At 36.5% G+C, this 20,546-nt stretch overlaps 1 protein-coding gene across 3 annotated transcripts in view; it reads right to left on the bottom strand.

Annotated features, from left to right (window-relative positions):
* Positions 1-20,546, bottom strand: part of LOC150076497 (uncharacterized) — a 256,085-nt gene that overhangs the window by 20,073 nt on the left and 215,466 nt on the right. For all 3 annotated transcript variants that reach the window (XM_090387827.1, XM_090387828.1, XM_090387829.1), the window contains 2 exons: positions 9,784-10,067; positions 1,353-1,695 (listed from right to left, as the gene is read on the bottom strand). In XM_090387827.1, coding sequence (XP_090243953.1) covers positions 1,353-1,695; positions 9,784-10,067 — 627 coding nt within the window. The remainder of the gene's footprint in view (positions 1-1,352; positions 1,696-9,783; positions 10,068-20,546) is intronic.

Here is a 20,546-nt window from a genome sequence, read left to right as displayed (position 1 = left end):
GTAGATAGAAAGGATGTCAGGCTGCTATGCTCCATCTAACCAGCTCAGAATACTATAAGTTCTCATTCAATATGGTAAATCTCATGAACTGACTGGAAGGTAAGCAAGCAACTATGGGTCAATAATTCTTATAGAACTTCCATTTTTGGGTAGCACAATTGGTAGAATTGCTGTCCTCCCCACACCGGATGGAAAAGACCTGAGTACGAATCTCTCATCGATAATATGAGGAATTTTTTTGGGCCTTATTTTCACAACATGGCTGAGTTAATTGGTCTCAGGTGAAGGTAGCATGGTTTTTTCTCCTGGAAACTCGGTTTTTCATCCAGAACAGAAAATCGACTAGAGAATACACACAATTCACAGATAGTATATATATGGAGTAATAAGGCCTTAGTAACGGATGCGTCTAAAACTCTACAACAACAACAACAACTTTTTTCAGAAAATACACTATCTGAAGAGCTCCTACTTGTAGCTTCTGAGACCCTAGTGATAACTCAAGTGTCACAACTCTTGCAAATTTTGGGACTGGGCTCCCTCTCAGGATAAAAATTTGGCACCTGTTTGCCATTCACCATTTAATTAACTTGTCATCAATCTCACTCTTGCAAAATGCTACTGACTATATTCCACTCTATGTAGATTTTATCCTTATGTTGTTGCTTATTTTCATCTAATCTACTAAGATCGTAATTTAATTTTTATTGCAGCAGCAAGGAATAACCGATTCCTATATGCACTTGCTTATTTTTCCTTCTCATAAACAGGAAGTCAAGGCTGACTTTTTTTTTTTTAAATCATTAAAACTTTGTCATTACCTTATGAACAAGGAAACATCATTTTTCAAGAATGCCTTGATGCTGGTCACTGGAGTAAACAATAATTCTGATAATATCTTAGTCAGATCTATAACTAAACAATTCTATAATAAATATATGATATAATGAAATGTGAATATTGGAATGATCCACGTACAAAAAAATTTACTATTCTGCTATTACTTAAAAATTTAAATTAAATAATGATTGTATCAGTACATAAATACAACTAGTATCAGTCGTGACGAAAATATGCATGCCTCAAGTTCAAACAGAATAAGTTCCTTGAAGAAGAATGAAATTACTTCATAAAAAACAAAAGTTCCAACTATCAAAAATAGAATGTAAATTTAATACACACAACAGAAGTTTATACCTAGAGTCTTCTTGACACCACTACTGTAAAGTACTCTAAGATTTAAAATCAATACAAGATAACAACAGTTTAATTGGCATTTCACATGTTACATTAATGAATATAAAATATAAGCTCTCACTAATTGAATTTATTAAGTGATATAAGCAACAGACCTGTGGGGTGAAATTCCACTGTTAACAGAACAAGCAATTTGTCTCTGAAGAGGGGAATTAGTAACACTACTTGAAGCAGCTATCGGACCCTGGCACAGAAGAACAGACTGTGAAACTGGTAAGGATTTTGCATGGCCCACAGTGACCAGCGGTGTAGATGGTAACATATGTGTTGTGATAACAGTAGATGGAGAAGACACTAAAGGATGACTGTTTCCTGGTGAGGCTACCAAACCATTTAGCATAGGTTGTGCAGTAATAGGATGTCGGTTTTGAAGTAAAGCAGCTAAAGTAGCATGAACTACAGTAGAACTTGATGAAGTTGGGACAGATGTAACCACCCCTAAAAGCAGTTATATAATTTAATAACAGTACTGAATTATTTAAAAAATTATTCATAAAACTGAATTATTTGCAAAATTATTCAGAAAAGTGAATTATTCACACATTCAAGATAAGGTGAATCATTCAAGATAAGATGCACTTTGATAAATTAAGGTTCAGGCAGTGCTGTACCCATTTAAACTTACAATGCAGTAGATTAAAAGATTAATAAAAGAATTTGTAAAATTTTATACCATAGTATTATCTGAATGTTCAAGTTATCACAATAAAAGATCACATAATCATCTTGAAAATTTTGAAATGCTGGTGGCATGCATAAATCTGTATTGTATTCTGAGGTCTTGCTAAGGTCCTGCCAAATAATAAATTTTCTATTTGTATTCTGGAATGGCTAGAGTTAGAATTTACAATATAGAAATTACAAGAAAATATTAACACCTTATTCTGTGGTATCACATCTTGAAATAACACAGGAACTTAGAAAAGGGAACTGCAATAGATAAGAAAATATTTTTTAAAAATCTAATATGAGTGAAATGTAGGACATTCCCTCATTGTCCCACCCACATTTCATTCACATTAGAAATGCAGTGACATAACAAGCCAACAAATCATTGGCATACCAAAGGGCTTCCACAAGCATTTCAAGGTTTTATTTCTTAAAAGAAAAAAAAAAATTATAATAATAAAAATAAATAGAGGGCACCAAAAAACACACTCAATGCAATTGTAATTGGTAAATATTTACCAGGAGAGATTTGTCCTTTAGCAATACTGGCTAATTTTTGATTCTTTTCAATTTGTTATATAGACTAATATAAATTTTTAATACATTCTGGTGGAATTTTTTTTATTTTATTTTGACAAATAGAATCATGTTTATCGAAACTATTTAATGCATATCTTTTGCTAATTAGTCCACTCCATGTTAAGCGCTTCCAGTTTAAAATCCTCTGTATTTGCTATTATGAAATTCAGCATTAGCATTAGTAGAGGCATATGAATACAAGAAAGCAAGCTGATATAGCATAAGCCAAGAAAAAAAAAAAAATCCCTTCCTGTTTTACCCATCCATTCACTCCAAAAGTTTGTATAGTTCAGCCTTGAATTTATTTAAGCTGTCAACTTTCACAACATATGTAAGTTTGTTCCAGCAATCAACCATCTGCTGGCTAAAGGCAAATTTCCACACATCAGTTCTACAACTGTCTTTCCTCAATTTGAAATTATGGCCCCTAAGATGAGAAAGCTGAGCAAGAGAAAGAATCTCATCAACACTGAGCTTACTCAAACCATTCAAGGCCTTATACACCTCAATCAGATCACCTCGCAGGTGCCTCATCTCCAGACTCTGCAACCTGCAGAACTGAAGCCTTTCTTGGTAACGGCAACCCTTTGTTCCACTCACTAATCTCAATGCCCTTCTCTGTACTTGTTTGAGCAGCGCTACATCTTTCCTAAAATGAGGCCTCCAGACCTGTATGCAGTACCCAAGGTGTAGCCTGATCTCATCAACACTGAGCTTACTCAAACCATTCAAGGCCTTATACACTTCAATCAGATCACCTCGCAGGTGCCTCATCTCCAGACTCTGCAACTTGCAGAACTGAAGCCTTTCTTGGTAACGGCAACCCTTTGTTCCACTCACTAATCTCAATGCCCTCCTCTGTACTTGTTCGAGCAGCACTACATCTTTCCTAAAATGAGGCCTCCAGAACTGTATGCAGTACTCAAGGTGTGGCCTGACCGTTGCCTTATACAAAGGGATAATCACCTCATTGTCTCTGCTAGCAAAATTCCTATATATCATTGACAAGACCCTAATGAGCTACTCTTGCAGCCTTTTTGCACTGTTCAGAAAACTTCATATCTGACTGCAAAATTACCCCCAGGTCTTTTTCATTCTCCACTACCCTAAGTGTAGACCATACAGTTGGTATGTTACTCTGGGGTAACTGCTACCCATATGCAGCACTTTTCATTTGCGAATGTTAAACTTCAGTTGCCACCTCTCAGCCCATCTGCTCAACTTTTCCAGATCCTGTTGCAGTAGCATACTATCATTACTGTCATTAACAACCCTGCCGACCTTTGTATTGTCTGCAAACTTAGACATTAAGCCCGATATACCTTTCTCAATTTCATTCATAAAAACAGAAAATAGTAATGGGCCCAACATGGATGTCTTGGGGACACCACTAAAAACATTAGTCAATGAAGAGCAGTGTCCATTGATAATCACTCTGTCTCCTCCCACTCAACCATCTCTTTATCCATTGCAGCACCTTGCCCTTAATGCCATACTGCTTCAACTTGTACAGTAGTCTTCCATATGTAACAGTATTAAAAAAAGTTTTCCTAAAATCCAAGTATATGATATCAAAATAATTTTTTGCATCCAGTTCCTCTGTGATCGTATCGTAGTATTCAATCAAATTGTATTCATTATTTTCCCCCGAACAAAGGTTAAAACTAACAGGCCTGTAATTACTTGTGTCACCTTTCGGTCCCCTTTGTGAATTGGGGATACATTTGCACATTTTTAGTCTGTGGAGACCTCCCCGGAGTCCAAGGATGCCCTCATAATCATGGTTAAGGATTGGATAGATCCCATCCACCCCAGGTGCCTTTCTTATGTTTAACATCAACAATTTCTCCTCTACTTTGCTCTCAGTTACTACAAAATCCTTTAGCTCCCTGTTACAGTTTCATAAACTTCTGGCATTCTCTTCCCTCAAATAACTCCTTATGTGTGAATGTAGATGCAAAATACTCATTCAGTTTGTCAGCAAACTCAGCAGGATCATTAACAATCGAACCATTAATATCAAGTGGACCAATTTGATTCATCTACTTCCTTCTGGAGTTTACATAACTAAAGAAGTCTTTACCTGTTTTTCTTTGTGTCCTTTGCCAAAGATTTCTTGTAATCTGCCTTTGCTTGCCTAACCTGCTTTTTAACTTGATTACAGACTATCTTATATCTACCACAGACATCTGTGTTTCTTGATAATTTATATGCATCCCACGCATTTTTCTTCTTTGCCACGAGTCTCATTATTCATCTGCCATCCATTTAGGCCTAAACCTTGATCAGTATTTCTTAGATGAAAAGCCTAATAGCTTCCAAGATTAATTCCTTGAATGCATCGCATTTAGAATTTGCTGTCGGCAACATCATCAGTTGGTCCCACAGTACAGAATTTAAAAACTGTCTGAGACCACTGGTGTCACCTTTACAAAAGCAAAATCCCTTCCTTTTACCCCTGATGGTAGTTACATCTTTGAACTTATAAAAAGTTCATAATTTTGTGCAGTAAGTCACTGAACTGCAAACATAAGAAAAGGATCATGAAACAGTCATAAATTTCAGCTTTTACCCTGAGAGATCCATAACAATATTAAAAACTTCATTGTTATGGAAGTCATACTCATTGCTCAGTATAGACTGCATAGGTGGTGTTTATGCAGACTTCAATAAACACTACTTACTATGGTCACAGCCAGCCACATTTTGATCTTACTAACCCTTTGCAGCCCATCATTATTTTTAGTATCTTCTCTATACAATCTAGTTATAAAAAAAAATAAAATAATAAAAAATGACTACATGAAACGTGATACTCAAAAATTATTTAATTTTCAGTTTATTATAAGCTAATATATAAAGCTACATAGTAAAATATATTTTTTAAAACTCTTCTGCCATTTTAAATTAACTCCATGATTTCAGTGTGTAGTATTTCTCAAAACATGTACCAGGATGCAATCCTGATTTTCTGGAGCATATATCACAATACCAAATTGTCTCTTTTTAACCACTTTTAATATTTCTGTCACTACACTCTGCACAGTTTTTCTTTTTATTTAGTAGAAGAAGCTGCTTTTCTGTCTTCTGTATCCAAACTTAAATAGCCTTTTTGTAGAGAAAGCAACCTTATTTCACACATTTCCTACTAGCTGAAAAAGCAAGTTCTTTCAAAACTATCTGTGACGAAAATTCTTTTAAGAGCGATCTGCCACAGTCATCAAGATGAAGCTATTCACAATTGAGACTTCTAAAAAACAATTTATTTCACTCATTTTTGAGTGAATGAACAGCGATCAGAGTAATACTAGTTCTGTTTACAGCATCCATATTTCTTGGATATTCACAAATAGTGACTGGCTTCCCAGTTTGAAAGTTTGCCCCTCCATTTACATTTCCTGTTGTCAATTCAGTTTTGGTATAATCACAGCACTTTTGTTTTTCTATGCCAAGACTTGAATGTTATCCTTTTTTTTGAAAATCGGCGATTCTGCCTTTTTAACTTTTCATTGTGGGCTTCATCTCTGCAAGCAACGAAAGTGCCTGTTACACGTTTATGAAGTTCTTCTGCTAGTTGAATATCAGTGTAAAATCAGTCAGTGAATAAACGAAATCTCTTACTCTGAATTCTGTGAAGCAGTTTCTTAGATGATGTGAATCATGATATTTGAGGTGAAAGTCAAGTCTGGTCTTCTCAAACTGTCGGTGGTAAGCTTTCCAAAATGTTATATAATAGCTGACACACAGCCTGTTCTGAGTCAGCTAAAACAATAGGCCACCACTTTGTTGGCTAGTGGGAATGATAACATTTGAATAAAATTCTACGTTTGAAGCCAACAATGCTTTCATATAATACAACATTTCTGCCTGAAACAAAATATTCATGAAACTTTTCACGAAGATAGTAAACACTATTTTTAAGTTTAGATCCTGTTTAGTTTAAAGCAAACAAAAGGAATTCAAAATAGTTTTGAATTACTTTAGTATGGTCTTTTGTTGGTGGGCAGCCACACAAAAGTCAAATTATTTAAAAACAACTCTTTATATTAAATATAATTTCTTAGTATTTTTTATACATTTCTATAAATTTATAAGTATTTATAAATTTCAAGAAAAAATCTTAATGAAAAGTTGTAGTATGTTAAAACAGTACTGCACACAGTATTTAAATAAAATTAGCATCTATTCCTTTCTGAACACAGTACTTAATTTTATTTATTTTTATCTTATTTATCGTTTCTACTTTTTAAATCTGTAAAAAGTTGCGCTATCTTCTGTATGATTATTTTATTTAAATACTATATAAAGCATTTACACAAAATAATCATCTATTCTTTTTCAAACATACTTAGTACTTGATTCCATTTTTTTTTTTTTATCCAAAGTACAAATCACTTCAAGTTCTTCATTATTATCAATTATCTACTAAACAATTTCTAAAGTACATCATGAATACTGTATGCCATCATCTAAATATGATGGCATACAGTATGTATATATTTACATAAATATTTTCTGCAAATGCTCTAATCTCTTAATTGTTTTGAGAAGCAATTATTTTGAGAGAATTAATTGCTTCACTTCACTTCTTTATGCTAATTCTGTTTGTAGGCATGTTAGCAAACATATGTAATAAAATATAAAGTGCCTATTGCCTTCAACATGTCTGTCTATCCACATATAATAACTTAACTCCCAGGAAATGAATTTTCATGAAATTCATTTACTGGGAGTAAATGAATTTCTGACTCTTTTAGAACAATTGTACTTTTAAAATAATTATACTTTTAGTATAATTATATCAAGCCTTCTCAAATTTCATTAAAATCACACCAACAGAAATCTGGAAATTATTATTTCTCTTTTCATACATATAGCATAGGCTATCTATATAGACAGCATATTGTAGCTGAAGAATATTTCAAAGAACTTTTTTTTGGCCAATGTTTTATAAACTTGCTTTCTTGCATTATATGCCACCATTCCTACTACTACTACTACTACCACCACCACCACCACCCAATGCAATTTAGGAATAGCAAGACTAATATCCAAATGGAGTATATGCCAGACATTAGCCCTTATAGGCTATGGCAGTCAAAAGCTGTCCCCATGCTCACTGCAAGAACAAAGAAACTGTGCCTTGCATGCCACTTCAGCATCAACCGTGGACCACAAACATGTGGAAATCTGTTGCCTTGTCTGACAAATCCCGTTTTCAACTCTATCATTTGGATTGAAATAAACTATGATTTGAAGACTGTTTCTGTGGCAAGTCCTAGGCATGCACCATTAATCAATGGCTCTATGGGAATGTTTACAATTCTATAACTGCTGACCAAGTACACTTCATGACAATGTGTATTCAGATAACTCTGGCATCTATGAACAAGACAAAGCACCATGCCACAAGGCCTGGCACATTACTAATAGGTTTTGGAAACATGACAATGAATTCTGTGCACTCCCATGCCTATCTAACTCACCTGCTCTCATCCCATTTGTGCAACACATGGGTAGCACTACCACAGGACACCCTGCAGCACCTTGTGAAGTCCATTCCAAGACATGTATGGGCTGCATTATAGGCAAAAGGTGGCTCCATGAGGTATTAGGTAGATGTTTCTAATGCAAGGCCAAATCAGTATATAAACATACAGAACTGCATAAATTACAAAAGTTTTAATGTTTTATTATATATTTTTATAAGATTAGGGCTATTAAAAGAGAAATTCTCATGCTGAAGAATAATAAAACCTATTACTTAAATGATAAATAAACTAATAACCTAATAGATAAACTAATAACATACAAGGTAAAGTAAGAAGGGCCGACCAGGCTAGCCGGGTGGGTAAAATGCCTGTCTGGCAACCCAAAGGTCGCGGGTTTGATTCCCGCCTCGGGCTTGGATCAAAGTACTGCAAAAACCTTGGGAGGTGCATTATGGCCACAGAAGCCTATGCGCCAACAACTACAAAAAAAAAAAAAAGTAAGAAGGTAGTTTTGAAACTAATACCTCCAATTTTTTTCCCTCAGACACTGCAGATATGTCAATTATGCTAATGTTAATGCACAAATTATATGTTATGTACTTGATGTCTTTAAGTGCTCATAATTTTTTTCCACATATTCACTGCTGAACTAAAGCCTACATTCTCCTCTTGTAAAAGTTTCTGTCAGTTCTAAGAGCCACTTCTTGACAGCTGCATGATAGCACAACGCATTCCTCATGAAATTTATCCTTCATAGGGTCAAACAAAGGACTTCATGAATGATGTAGCAGAACAGTCCACCTAAATTACAAAATGGTTAATTCTGTTAAGATGATGGCATGGGGTCTAGCATTGTGGTGCTGAAGGAGAAATTTTCCATTCTGCTCTGGCTTCACTCTTGCAATTTGTGTCTACCCATGTCTCCTCATCAGTAATAATGCTGTCAAGAAAATCCCATACTACTTCAAAAATTGGAAAAAGCTTGCACTCCGTGCTCCTTATTACTGGCATTAGCAGCTACAGAAACTGCATGGCACATGATTTCCTATATGTATCCCAGATTGTCCAGAAATGTTTGCAATGTATTAAAGCCTAATATACGATAAATTTAATGTATCTAACTGTTGCACACATTTACAGGGGCTTATGTCTCAGCCTTCATGAACCAGTTTATTCACCCTCTCTCCTCGTTTTACGCTGCCACTTCAATGTGAGGACGGCCTAACCTTGACATGCTCTTCACACAACTATCAATATCACGATCACTGACATGCCTAATATTCATCATCACTATAACACCACTACCATCATCACTATAACACGATCACATCAAGTGTCATGACCCCATAAACATTCTTAAAATGTTGGTGAATCTGAATAGGGGCAATATTTTTTGCATTAACGTCACCCTCCATTTGCACAAACTATTACAACCATTCCACCTACCATGCAAAGCTGAAACTTTTCAGATAGTGACAGTAAAATTTAAGCTATCACTTGGCACCATTAAACTTCTTATTTACATAAGTGCAAAAAAAAAAAAAAAAAAATTGGAGTCATTAGTTTCAAAAGATAAAACATCAAGAGATATACTATATATGAGGGCTGCTCTGAAGAGCAGCCCTCATATATAGTATATCTCTTGATGTTTTACGAATAGCTAAATATATTTATCAATTTTTCATAAATGTAACAAAGTAATTTTTATTAAAAAGAAGACTGCTCTGCATTTTTTTTTCACTTCCCACAGAGATGGTTTTGTCACAAGCTTCATATTTAATCTTACCTTGTTGTTGTTGTTGCTGCTGTTGTTGTTGTTGCTGTTGCTGCTGATGCTGTAAAACTTTTAATTGTAGATGGTGCTGAAGTAACTGACGCTGCAGTGCTTTGGAATCTACAGGGTTACAGGTTGTACTTGAGGCAACAGAAGTGGTAGGACAAGATGTCACAACAGTTGCTAATGCTGATGGAATTTGGTTCAACGTCACAGGAACAGTTACAGTAGGAAAGATAGTTTGTTGTAGTGACTGCGGATGGAATGATGTTGACTGATTTAGTTGCATCTGAGATCTATTTATAAAAAAAGAAAAATCTTTATACATTAAAGAAAATTTAATTAAAAAATCCTAGTTAATATTTAAAGTGCAAAAGGAGAAAAAAATCACCTTACTGAAAAATTACTCCAAAACTGATTTAGCATACTTGTACAAAAGAAATTGCCAATTTTTTTCTTTAATTTGCCCATTTTTTCACTCTGGGTATAGTAAAAAATCTTTATATTTCTTGTTATTTCTTTCTTTCTTTCTTTCACTAACATTTTATCAAAGTGTCCTAATACACTGCAAGAAGCAGAAAACAAATGGGAAAACCTATCTTACATAAATATCACAAACTATATGTAGTTTTCGTTCTAAAAAAATTTAAGATGAATAACAAACAAATTCTAGTAAGTTTTGCTATTTGAATTGTTTTAATGTAAGCACTGAAGGAATATTAGCACCACAAGGCAGTAGCATACTGTGTTGATTAACTATATTCTCGGGTCAGTCTGGATGTCTCAAACAGCCTTACCTACTTACTAACTTTGTTAGCTACAAACATGACTGAATAAAGCCTCTAGAGAGAATTCCTCTATCTATTCCTTTGGTCTGTTCCATCAACTGAATTTTAGGTCTCTTCCAAATGAATGGCAGGGCAACACATCACTCTAACACCCCAGAGATAGTGGTAGCTGGTAATTGCCAAGGGTTATCTAGTTGCCTCTAATTATCACATTTCTGCTCCGACATCACTATCGATTATTTACTATATGATGTGTGAAAATAAAGTTCCTGGACTGGTGCTGTTGCAATCACATTTGATGAATTTAAAAATAAATGGAAATGGTATGTTGTAGTTGAAACTTCCGCCAACAGATGGTGGTACAGAGCTTGTAAAGTAGGCTGACAGGTTGCAAGTAATACTTCATAACTGGATTGTCACGATTGCAATACCGGGGTACCTAGTATTGCAACCTGGTAATACTAATATCAAATAAAATTTTCCAGGTAATCCAATGATTTCTTAAAAAAGAAATCTATATATTTGTATCAAATATTCATTATAATTTTCTCCAACTGGGAATATAGCTGTTTCCCTACCTGCCCACCGAGGAAAGGCCAACAAGCCTTGAAATGGTGCATCTGGTTGTTGGTAACCGCTGAGAATAAGTAAAATTAGTCTTCTCCGTTGGTGAAGTGTTACTTATTTGAGGATGTGCAATACCATGGCAACTCATTGTGAAGGTATTCACAATATGAGATACAATTAAAACGATGCCAATTATCTACTTCGGCAATTCAAAACAGAGTGAGTTTCATGTAACTGCGTGATATTGGAGAGAGACAAGGTGTTCTTTCCTCACTGTTGAAAATAGTCATCATAAATTGCAAGGAGATTAGTCCAAGGTGGATCAGGAGGTGTCATGTTCTGAAATATATCGCTGATTTAAAAATTCCACGTATGAGTCAATTCTTTAAGCCTAAGTGGAACAGGTTGGTTTTCATTTGGTTTACTTTTGTAAAATGACTCCTATTTGATATTATACAGGCATCTCCAACTAGAGTGAGAGAGAAGACTGTGGATTTTTGTTGCATACAGAAGTAATGTTTTCTTCTGAAGATGTAAGGGAGGTTCGTGGGCTTCGATGTAAAGGCTCTGAAAGCTCCTAGAGAAATTTGAGCACTGTGCTGGATTAACTGGAAAAACTACTCTAGAATGAAACCCGTTTAAAATAAGCATGAGGATTAATATGTACAAGGGTGGTTTAAATATAAATAAAAGAATTTTTTTAAAAAAATTTGACTGGTGCTAAGTGTCAGTAATACTAAGAAGAGTTTACAATATTTAAGACTAGCTGCAGTCCTGGAGTAATGCATGTCAACACAAATTTGCAAATTGCAAGACTGAGCCCATATCTTCCACCATAAAGTGCACAGCCCATTTGTTAGTTGCATTAGCATCAGCATTAGTCGAGGCATTTGATGCAAGAGAGCATGCTTATGCAGCATCAGCCAAAAAAAAAAAAAATAAAGTAAAATAAATAAATAAAAAATAACCACTTCCACTTCACTCCCCCCCGTTCGTTCGAAATACCTGTCCAGCTGAGCCTTAAACTTATTTAGGCTATCAACTTCCACGACAAGGGATGCAAGTCTGTTCCACCTACCAACCACCCGCTGGCTAAAGGCAAATTTCCGCACATCTATCCTACATCTGTCTTTCCTCAATTTGAACTTATGCCCTCTCAGGTGATTATTCTGAGCAAGAGGAAGAATCCCATCAGCATTGAGCATGCTCAAACCATTCAAGGCTTTGTACACCTCTATCAGATCACCTCGCTGGTGCCTAGTCTCCAGACACTGTAATTCGCAAAAATTAAGCCTTTCTTCGTAAGAGCACCCCTTTGTTCCATTCACTAATCTTGTTGCTCTTCTCTGTACTCGTTCCAGCAGCTCTACATCCTTCTTGAAATGAGGCCTCCAGGCCTGTATACAGTACTCTAGGTGTGGCCTGACCATTGCCTTACACAAGGGAATAATCACCTCCTTATCCCTGCTAGAAAAATTCCTATATATCATTGACAATACACCATGAGCTACTCTTGCAGCCCGTCTGCACTGCTCAGAGAACTTCATATCTGCCTGCACAACCACCCCCAGGTCCCTTTCATTCTCTACCACTGTCAGTGTAATACCACAGAGTTGATACGTTGCTCTGGGGTTGCTGTTTCCCATATGTAGTACTTTACATTTGTCAATGTTAAACTTCATTTTCCACCTCTCAGCCCATCTGCTCAACCTTTCCAGATCCTGTTGCAGCAGCATAGTGTCAGTAGTGTCCTTGACAACCCTGCCAACCTTCGTATCGTCTGCAAACTTGGACATTAAGCTTGATATACCATCATCAATATCATTTATAAATACAGAGAACAATAAAGGACCCAATACTGAACCCTGAGGGACTCCACTAATAACATTAGTCCACGATGAGCAGTGTCCATTGATTACCACTCTCTGTCTTCTCCCCCTCAACCACCCCTTTATCCATAGCAGCAATTTGCCTCCAATGCCACACTGCTCCAATTTGTGCAGCAGTCTTCCATGTGCAACAGTATCAAAAGCCTTTCTAAGATCCAAGTATATAATATCAAAGTTATTCCCTGCATCCAGTTCTTTTGTGACTGCATCATAGTATCTAATCAAATTGGTCAGGCAAGATTTCCCCTTAACAAAACCATGCTGTGTCCAAGCTATAACTGAAGTCTTGTCTAGATGATCCTGCAGTGCTTCTTTAACCAGTGCCTCCATTAATTTTCCGGGAACAGAAGTTAAACTCACAGGTCTATAATTACTTGTGTCAGCCTTTGATCCTCCTTTGTGAATTGGGGTCACATTTGCACATCTCCAGTATATGGGTACCTCCCCTGAGTCCAAGGAAGCTCTCATAATTATGGCTAAGGGTTTGCTTACTTCCTTTGCTGCCTCCTTTAATATAACTGGATAGATCCCATCCACCCCAGGTGCCTTTCTTGTGTTTTTTTCAACAATTTCTCCTCCACTTTACTCTCAGTTATTACAAGATTCTCTAGCTTACTGCTAGAGTTGAATACACCTCTGGCATTCCCCTCGCTGAATAACTCCTCATGTGTGAATGTCGATGCAAAATATTCATTTAGTTTGTTAGCTACCTGAGCAGGGTCATCAAAAGTTGACTCATCGATATCAAGTGGACCAATCTGATTCATCCCCTTCCTTCTAGAGTTTACATAAGTAAAGAACTCTTTGCTGTTTTTCTTTGCATCCCTTGCCAAGAATCTCTCGTAATCTGCCTTCGCCTGCCTAACCTCCTTTGTAACTTGGTTACCGATCAACTTGTATCTATCATAGGCTTCTGTGTCGTGTTAATTTGTATGTATCACATGCATTTTTCTTCTGTGCCATATGCCTCATTAGTTCATCTGACATACATTTAGGCCTAAACCTTGAACAATATTTCTTAGTTGGTATGTAAAGCCTAGTAGCTTGCAAGATAAGTTCTTTGAATGCTTCCCATTTTGAATTTGCTGTTGGTAACATCATCAGTTGATCCCACTGTATAGAATTTAAATACTGTCTCAGTCCATCGTAGTCGCCTTTACGAAAGCAATACTCCTTCCCTTTACCCCTAATGGTAGTTACCTCTTTGAGTAACTCCCACTTCAGAACACTGTGATCACTGCCACCTAGTGGTTCATTTATCTGCAGATTCTTAATGCATGAAGAATCACTACTGATTATCAAATCAAGAGTATTACTCCCTCTAGTTGCCTCCCGAACATGCTGATGTAGAAAACAATCATCCAATAAATCCACAAAAGCCTTGCTAGTGCGTGAGTGACCAGCCCCCAAATTCCAGTCAATATCTGGGAAATTAAAATCCCCCATTATAAGACTCTCTGGTTTACTGGCCCACTCTATTTCTCTGTACAGTTTCTTATTATACTCATCAGAGTCATTAGGCCTATAGCAACACTCCTACTCTCAATTTTGATCTCCCAATGCTTATGTCACACCAAACTGACTCGACACTGCACTGTCCAGTGATGTCGACTGGCTTCACTTCCTTGGATTTTATGTGTTTCTTAACTAATAGCATAACCCCTCCTCCCTTCCTATCCTTTCTGTAGACATTGTACTCCCCAAATTCCAGTTCTGCATTCCTTATATCTGTGTGACACCACGTCTCTGAAATCCCAACAATATCTGCCTTTGATGTGTTGAGCAATAACTCAAATTCATCAAATTTATTTACTAAACTCCTAGCATTGGTGTACACGCAAGTATACATGCACCTGTTTCTATTCCTAGCTACCCTAACACAACCCATGTGTTTACTTGTACCCCAATGATTCCCAGCGGTCTCTGAAATATCCTGCATCTTATTTTCCAGGCTGCTGTTTATTCCAATAGAAGCAGTGCAAGAATCACTTTCACCTCTGCCAGTGGCTACTGTTAATCTGTTAGTCCTTGTATCCCCCCCAATCTAGCAGTTTTCCGACCCACCTAACACTGCCTCGATAGCATCAGCAAACATTCTTGCACCCTTTCTATTTAAGTGTATCCCATCCCTGTAGAAGCAGTCTCTCCTGTTAACAAGTACAGACCAGGCTGAAAAAAATTCTACCGCTTAAGCCCTGCACAATCTTTCCAGGGCCGAATTGTTCGACAGGGCTCTCGTCATATACTCCCTCCTATCGTGTCTGGGCAGAATTGCAGACACTTTCAAATTCAACCCTAATTCACGGCTTTTTTTCATCAGTGACCTGTACTTGTTAGGTAATTCCGCCGGTCTCCTACTCTTAATATCATTAGTGCCAACATGTACAATTATATCACCTTTTGTGCCCTTAAAAGATGATATCCGCTCTACAACGTCATCAACCTTTGCCCCTGGCAGACATACCCTGGTCCTGTTTGCTAAACTGTTATTCTAGCTGTAATGAAACAGTTGCAATGCAGTTGTAAACTCTTCTAGCCTTGGTCGTACAGAGTATAAATGGACATTTATTTTAATTCTTATTCATATTTGAACACTCATGCATAATGTAGCTTTCAACTTTCATCTCTTCATTTTAAGGCATGTATTATTTGTGTGCAAAAGTTATTAAATTTTATTAAGCTACTACTGTTCATTCATATAAAGGCTTAAAGCTTAACTTTATCATTTAGATAAATACAAATGCTTTATTTGCAATAAAAAGTTACAGAATGAATTCGGTAATAACTTTTTTTTTACACAATTAATTATAATACACATTTAACAATTTTTTGAAATAAGGACAGGTGGACTAGAACTAGGGAGTGTCTGCTAGAGGCAACAACTGATAATGTTACCAACAGACTTTTAATGGAGTTAAGGAGAGCATTATTATTCATGGGGTAATTAACGATATTAAGCACACATGAACTGGCAAAAAAACAGGATATGAGCATGCTGAAAAAATGGCAACAGTTATAATGAAATGCATGTCTGTATTCTGTCTAGGAAAAACAGGAGGGTTACACACCTAACACCTTGTTGATTAACTCAGAACCAAGGGATTTTGCAAGGCTTTTGGGAAAAATTGTTTTTTTTTATCAGTATGAATCTATTTTGCAGAGACAAAAAAATACAGTTGAGCAAAAGTGATGCAAGAGTCCATACCTTTATCTGATCATATACATTAGAGCAATATTCTCCCTACCCCACCAGCAAGAGCTCTTGTTTGTGGCTGCAAAAGCTAATGTGCCAATATTAATAATTTTGAGGGGTGTGTCAGACAACAAACTATACAAGAATACTGCCTCAACTATGCCTATAAATTCACTCAAATTTTCTCATAAAATAAGCAACTGCTGCTGACATACTAGGACTAATGGAAACACAATGTCAACCAGAAATGGTGGATAATAAGTTTCACTATGGTATGTATGAGGTGTGGCAATAAAGTTCCTGGACTGGCACAATAAGAAGAATACAAAGTGAAGGACCTCAAAAATGGTTTTATTTGTATTAAAAGTAATTGCCACCTGATGGAATGCACTTATTACACCGTTCTAAAAGGCTCTTAAAAGAGTCAGCGAAAGCGTCCAAAGAGATGATGTTCAGTTTAGGGGGTTACATTTTTCTATCTGTCCTCAACATTCCAAAATCTCTTTCCTCTGAGCAGTTTTCACCTTGGGAAAGAGGAAGAAGTCTGTTGGTGCTAGATTGGGAGAGTAGGGTGGATGATTGATCTGTACAATGTCATGTTTCATTAGAAGTGCATTCACAACCAGTGCAGAATGGGTAGGCATTGCCATGCAACAGGAACTGGCTGCCTTTTCCCTGAAACTGTGGCATCACCAGGAAATGCATTTCAAATTTCGATAGTATTTGAAGCACCTGTATAGAATGCGGCATTGACTCTCTTCCTTTCAGGTACAACTCCTTGTAAATCACACCTGGTTTGTCACGGGCTTGAACCCTGGTCATCCAAGGCACTGTACAACTCCTTGTAAATCACACCTGGTTTGTCACGGGCTTGAACCCTGGTCATCCAAGGCACTTGTATTTATGCTCACTGCTGTAGCCGAGTGGTCAGGTGTGAGGGAGCATAAGTACATGTGCCTTGAGTGACTGGGGTTCAAGCCCGTGACTGCTAAATATGGTGCTGTTAATTGTATTCTGTCTACCTTGTGAACGCCTCTGACTGTGTGGTTGTCCTGGAGCATAAACAGAAAATTTATTTATTTTATCAGCATTGTCTTGATCCCAGGAAGACATCTGTAAATGAAACTTTTTTGGGTCTTGGTAATGATTTTGAAGTCTACTGCATGCTCTGATGCTTTGTCTCTGATCATATTGAAACACCCAACACTCATCTTCAGTGACAATACAGTTGAAGAAATTAGGATTGTCACAACAAGTCTGAATGAAGTCATTGCATTGCTTCTGCTCATCCATGAGGTTGTGCAGCACATATTTTGTACCAACCTTCTTCCCCAACTCTTCATGCAGAATTTGACGTTTCCTCATTCATATACAACTCATCAGCCATCATTCTGAGGGTCAAATGACAATCTGTTATGCCACAATTTCCCGAAACATCTTCACCAGCTTCAAAGAAAAATGCTGAAGCAAAACCGAATTTATGTAATTTAGTAATTGCATGCACAGATGGTGCACCTTCCATGAGAGGAAAACATGAAGGATTTATTGTGTTACTACAGAAAGAATTGCCAGAGATACAGATACTTTGATTTCCTTTCAATGTATTCTTCATTAGCAGAATCTTTGTGTCAAATCTACTGTTTTAGGTGACACATTAAATAAAGTTATAGGTATTGTAAACTACATTCGAGCAAATACATCATGACATCGCCAATTTTGCAATATGCTTCAGCTTGATGATCAAAAATTCGGCGTGGATCTGCCATATCATTCTAAAGTGCACTGGTTGTCCCAAGGACAAATACTTGTCAAACTTTTATCTTTGCAAAAACAAATCACAAAATTTTTTGAGGAACTGAATCAACAGTGAGAATTGTCAAAAGTGTAATTCTGCAGAGATACTGCATTTTTGTGTGATATAATGTCAAAGAAAATAATCTGAATATTTTTTTGCAAGGTAAAACTAAATCTATATATGATATGTGGCTTAAAACAGGCATTTTGGAAAAAGATGACCTTTTTGAAAACCTTGTTTACCTGATTGGAACTTTCAGCTGAACACTTTTCTTAACTGGCAAAAGTAAATAATGAACAGGATGCAAACAAATCATTAAGGAAATGCGACATGAAAGAATACACAGATGTTCTAGACTCCCTGATTGAAGAATACAATGAAAGGTTTGTTGAATTTGAGAAACAAGGTCTCACACTGAAACTACCTTTTCAAGCACACCTGATTGATGCTTCAAAGGACCTGATGACTTACAGATGGAATTAATTGAGCTCTCAGAAGATAATATTCTGAAGTCTCTATTTGACGTGAAGAAGGATACTCTTCAAATATGGAAAAATGCTGTTCAATACCCATATCTACGTCAACATGCTCGTTGAATGCTACCTTGTTTTGGCACAACCTACAGTTGTGAATCAACATTTTCATATATGGCACAAATTAAAACAAGCTTGAGATCTCAGATGACAAATATTCACTTGGAGGACCAATTAAAACTATGCTCAACGATGTTGGAACCAAATATCAGACTACTATATGGCATTAAGTGGTCACAAAAAAGTCATTAAATGGTTTGTTGTGTAAGTTCGTCCAATGTCTTCGCTAGTTTTTTTGTTTAAATTCTTCATATAATTAAGGAAATGCGACATGAAAGAATACACAGCTGTTCTAGACTCCCTGATTGAAGAATACAATGAAAGGTTTGTTGAATTTGAGAAACAAGGTCTCACACTGAAACTACCTTTTCAAGCACATATGATAACAGGCTGTAATTAAAATTGTAATATCCTACAAAAATATATATTTTTTTTATATATATTAAATTCTCAGCATGTGGCCTAATGGTATCTTGGTTAAATAAAATATGGCCTTCCAATGTAAAAATGTTCCTCACCCCTGATCTAACCAATTGGATAGGTTACTATGATTCAGTGAGCAAGGAACTGGATGCAAAAAATAATTTTGATATCATATACTTGGATTTCAGAAAGGCTTTTGATACTGCTGCACATAAAAGACTGATATACAAACTGATGCAATGTGGCATCAAGGCCAAGTTACGGCTAGGGATAAAGAGATGTTTAGTGGAAGAATACGGAGAGTGGTTACCAATGGGCACTGTCCTTTGTGGACTAAAGTTATTAGTGGAGTCCCCCAGGGTTCAGTGCTGTTCCCATTGTTGATTTCAATATTTATTAATGATACTGATGAAGGTATATCAGATTTAATGTCTAAGTTTGAAGATGACACAAAGGTTGATTTGATTTTTTGATTTGATTTTGGTTTTATTGGTGCAAAAACAACTAAGGTTATACTGCGCCAATGACACAAAGGATGGCATGGTGGTTAACAACAGTAATCAGGGTAAAAATATTGCCCTTCAGGAAGGTTCTGGATCTGCTAGAATGGGTGCAGAGAAGGGCAACCAGATTGGTGTAGGGAACAAAGGGGGTGCTCTTACCTAGAAAGGCCCCAGTTGTGCAAATTGCAGTGTCTCGAGTCTAGGTACCTGCAGGGTGATCTGATTGAAGTCTTTAAGGCCATGAATGGATTGAGTAAGGTGAATGTTAATGACATTCTTCCTCTTGCCGATACTACACAAGAGGGGGCATAAATTCAAGTTGAGGAAGGATGGTTGCAGAATATATGTGCAGAAGTTTGCCTTCAGCCCGTGGGCAGTTGATTGTTGGAAGAGAGATCCATCTTCTGCAGAAGTGGATGGTTTGAATAAATTCAAGGAAGAACTAGACAAATTCTTGAAGGGTAAGGATGGGTGAAGTGCATTCTTTTTTTTCCACTGATGCTATATAAACTTGCTTTTTTGCATCATTAGCCTCTACTATTACTATTACTGTATCAAGAATATTGTCCCCTAAATTACTATATCTGAGTTTACTATACTGGTATAAACTGTCCACTTTATGTATAATGTTTTATACTTTTAAGTAATTTGTTTACATCTCTACTTTTAACAGTAGAAGAGAGACAGATGATAAAGACAGAAATGAAAATCTGTTCTTAGAAAAAGTTCCATCTGAGTATTATACCGTTTTGTTGAAAGGCTTAGGGACCTACACTCTCTCTCATATAACTGTTAATTTGCCATCTTACTAGAGAAGAAGACTGTACAGTACAATACAGTCAAAGAGCTCAGAAACAGATGTATATCATGTGTTTCTACCCTCAAGGGCTTATGTCTGACAACCTGACACAGAATGTAGTTTATTTATATTCATTACAATGCAGGACCATGTAGCATCTTATCACCCATTATAATGCTCAACAGTTGCTATAGATTTGGTACTGGAAGGCGCCCACTCCTTATT

The sequence above is a fragment of the Mastigoproctus giganteus genome, chromosome 13, assembly GCF_048544385.1.
Source record: "Mastigoproctus giganteus isolate SK-2022 chromosome 13, ASM4854438v1, whole genome shotgun sequence".
NCBI classification, from domain to species: domain Eukaryota; kingdom Metazoa; phylum Arthropoda; class Arachnida; order Uropygi; family Thelyphonidae; genus Mastigoproctus; species Mastigoproctus giganteus.
Note: the sequence above shows the minus strand (reverse complement) of the source record. Positions and strands in the feature narration are given on the sequence as shown.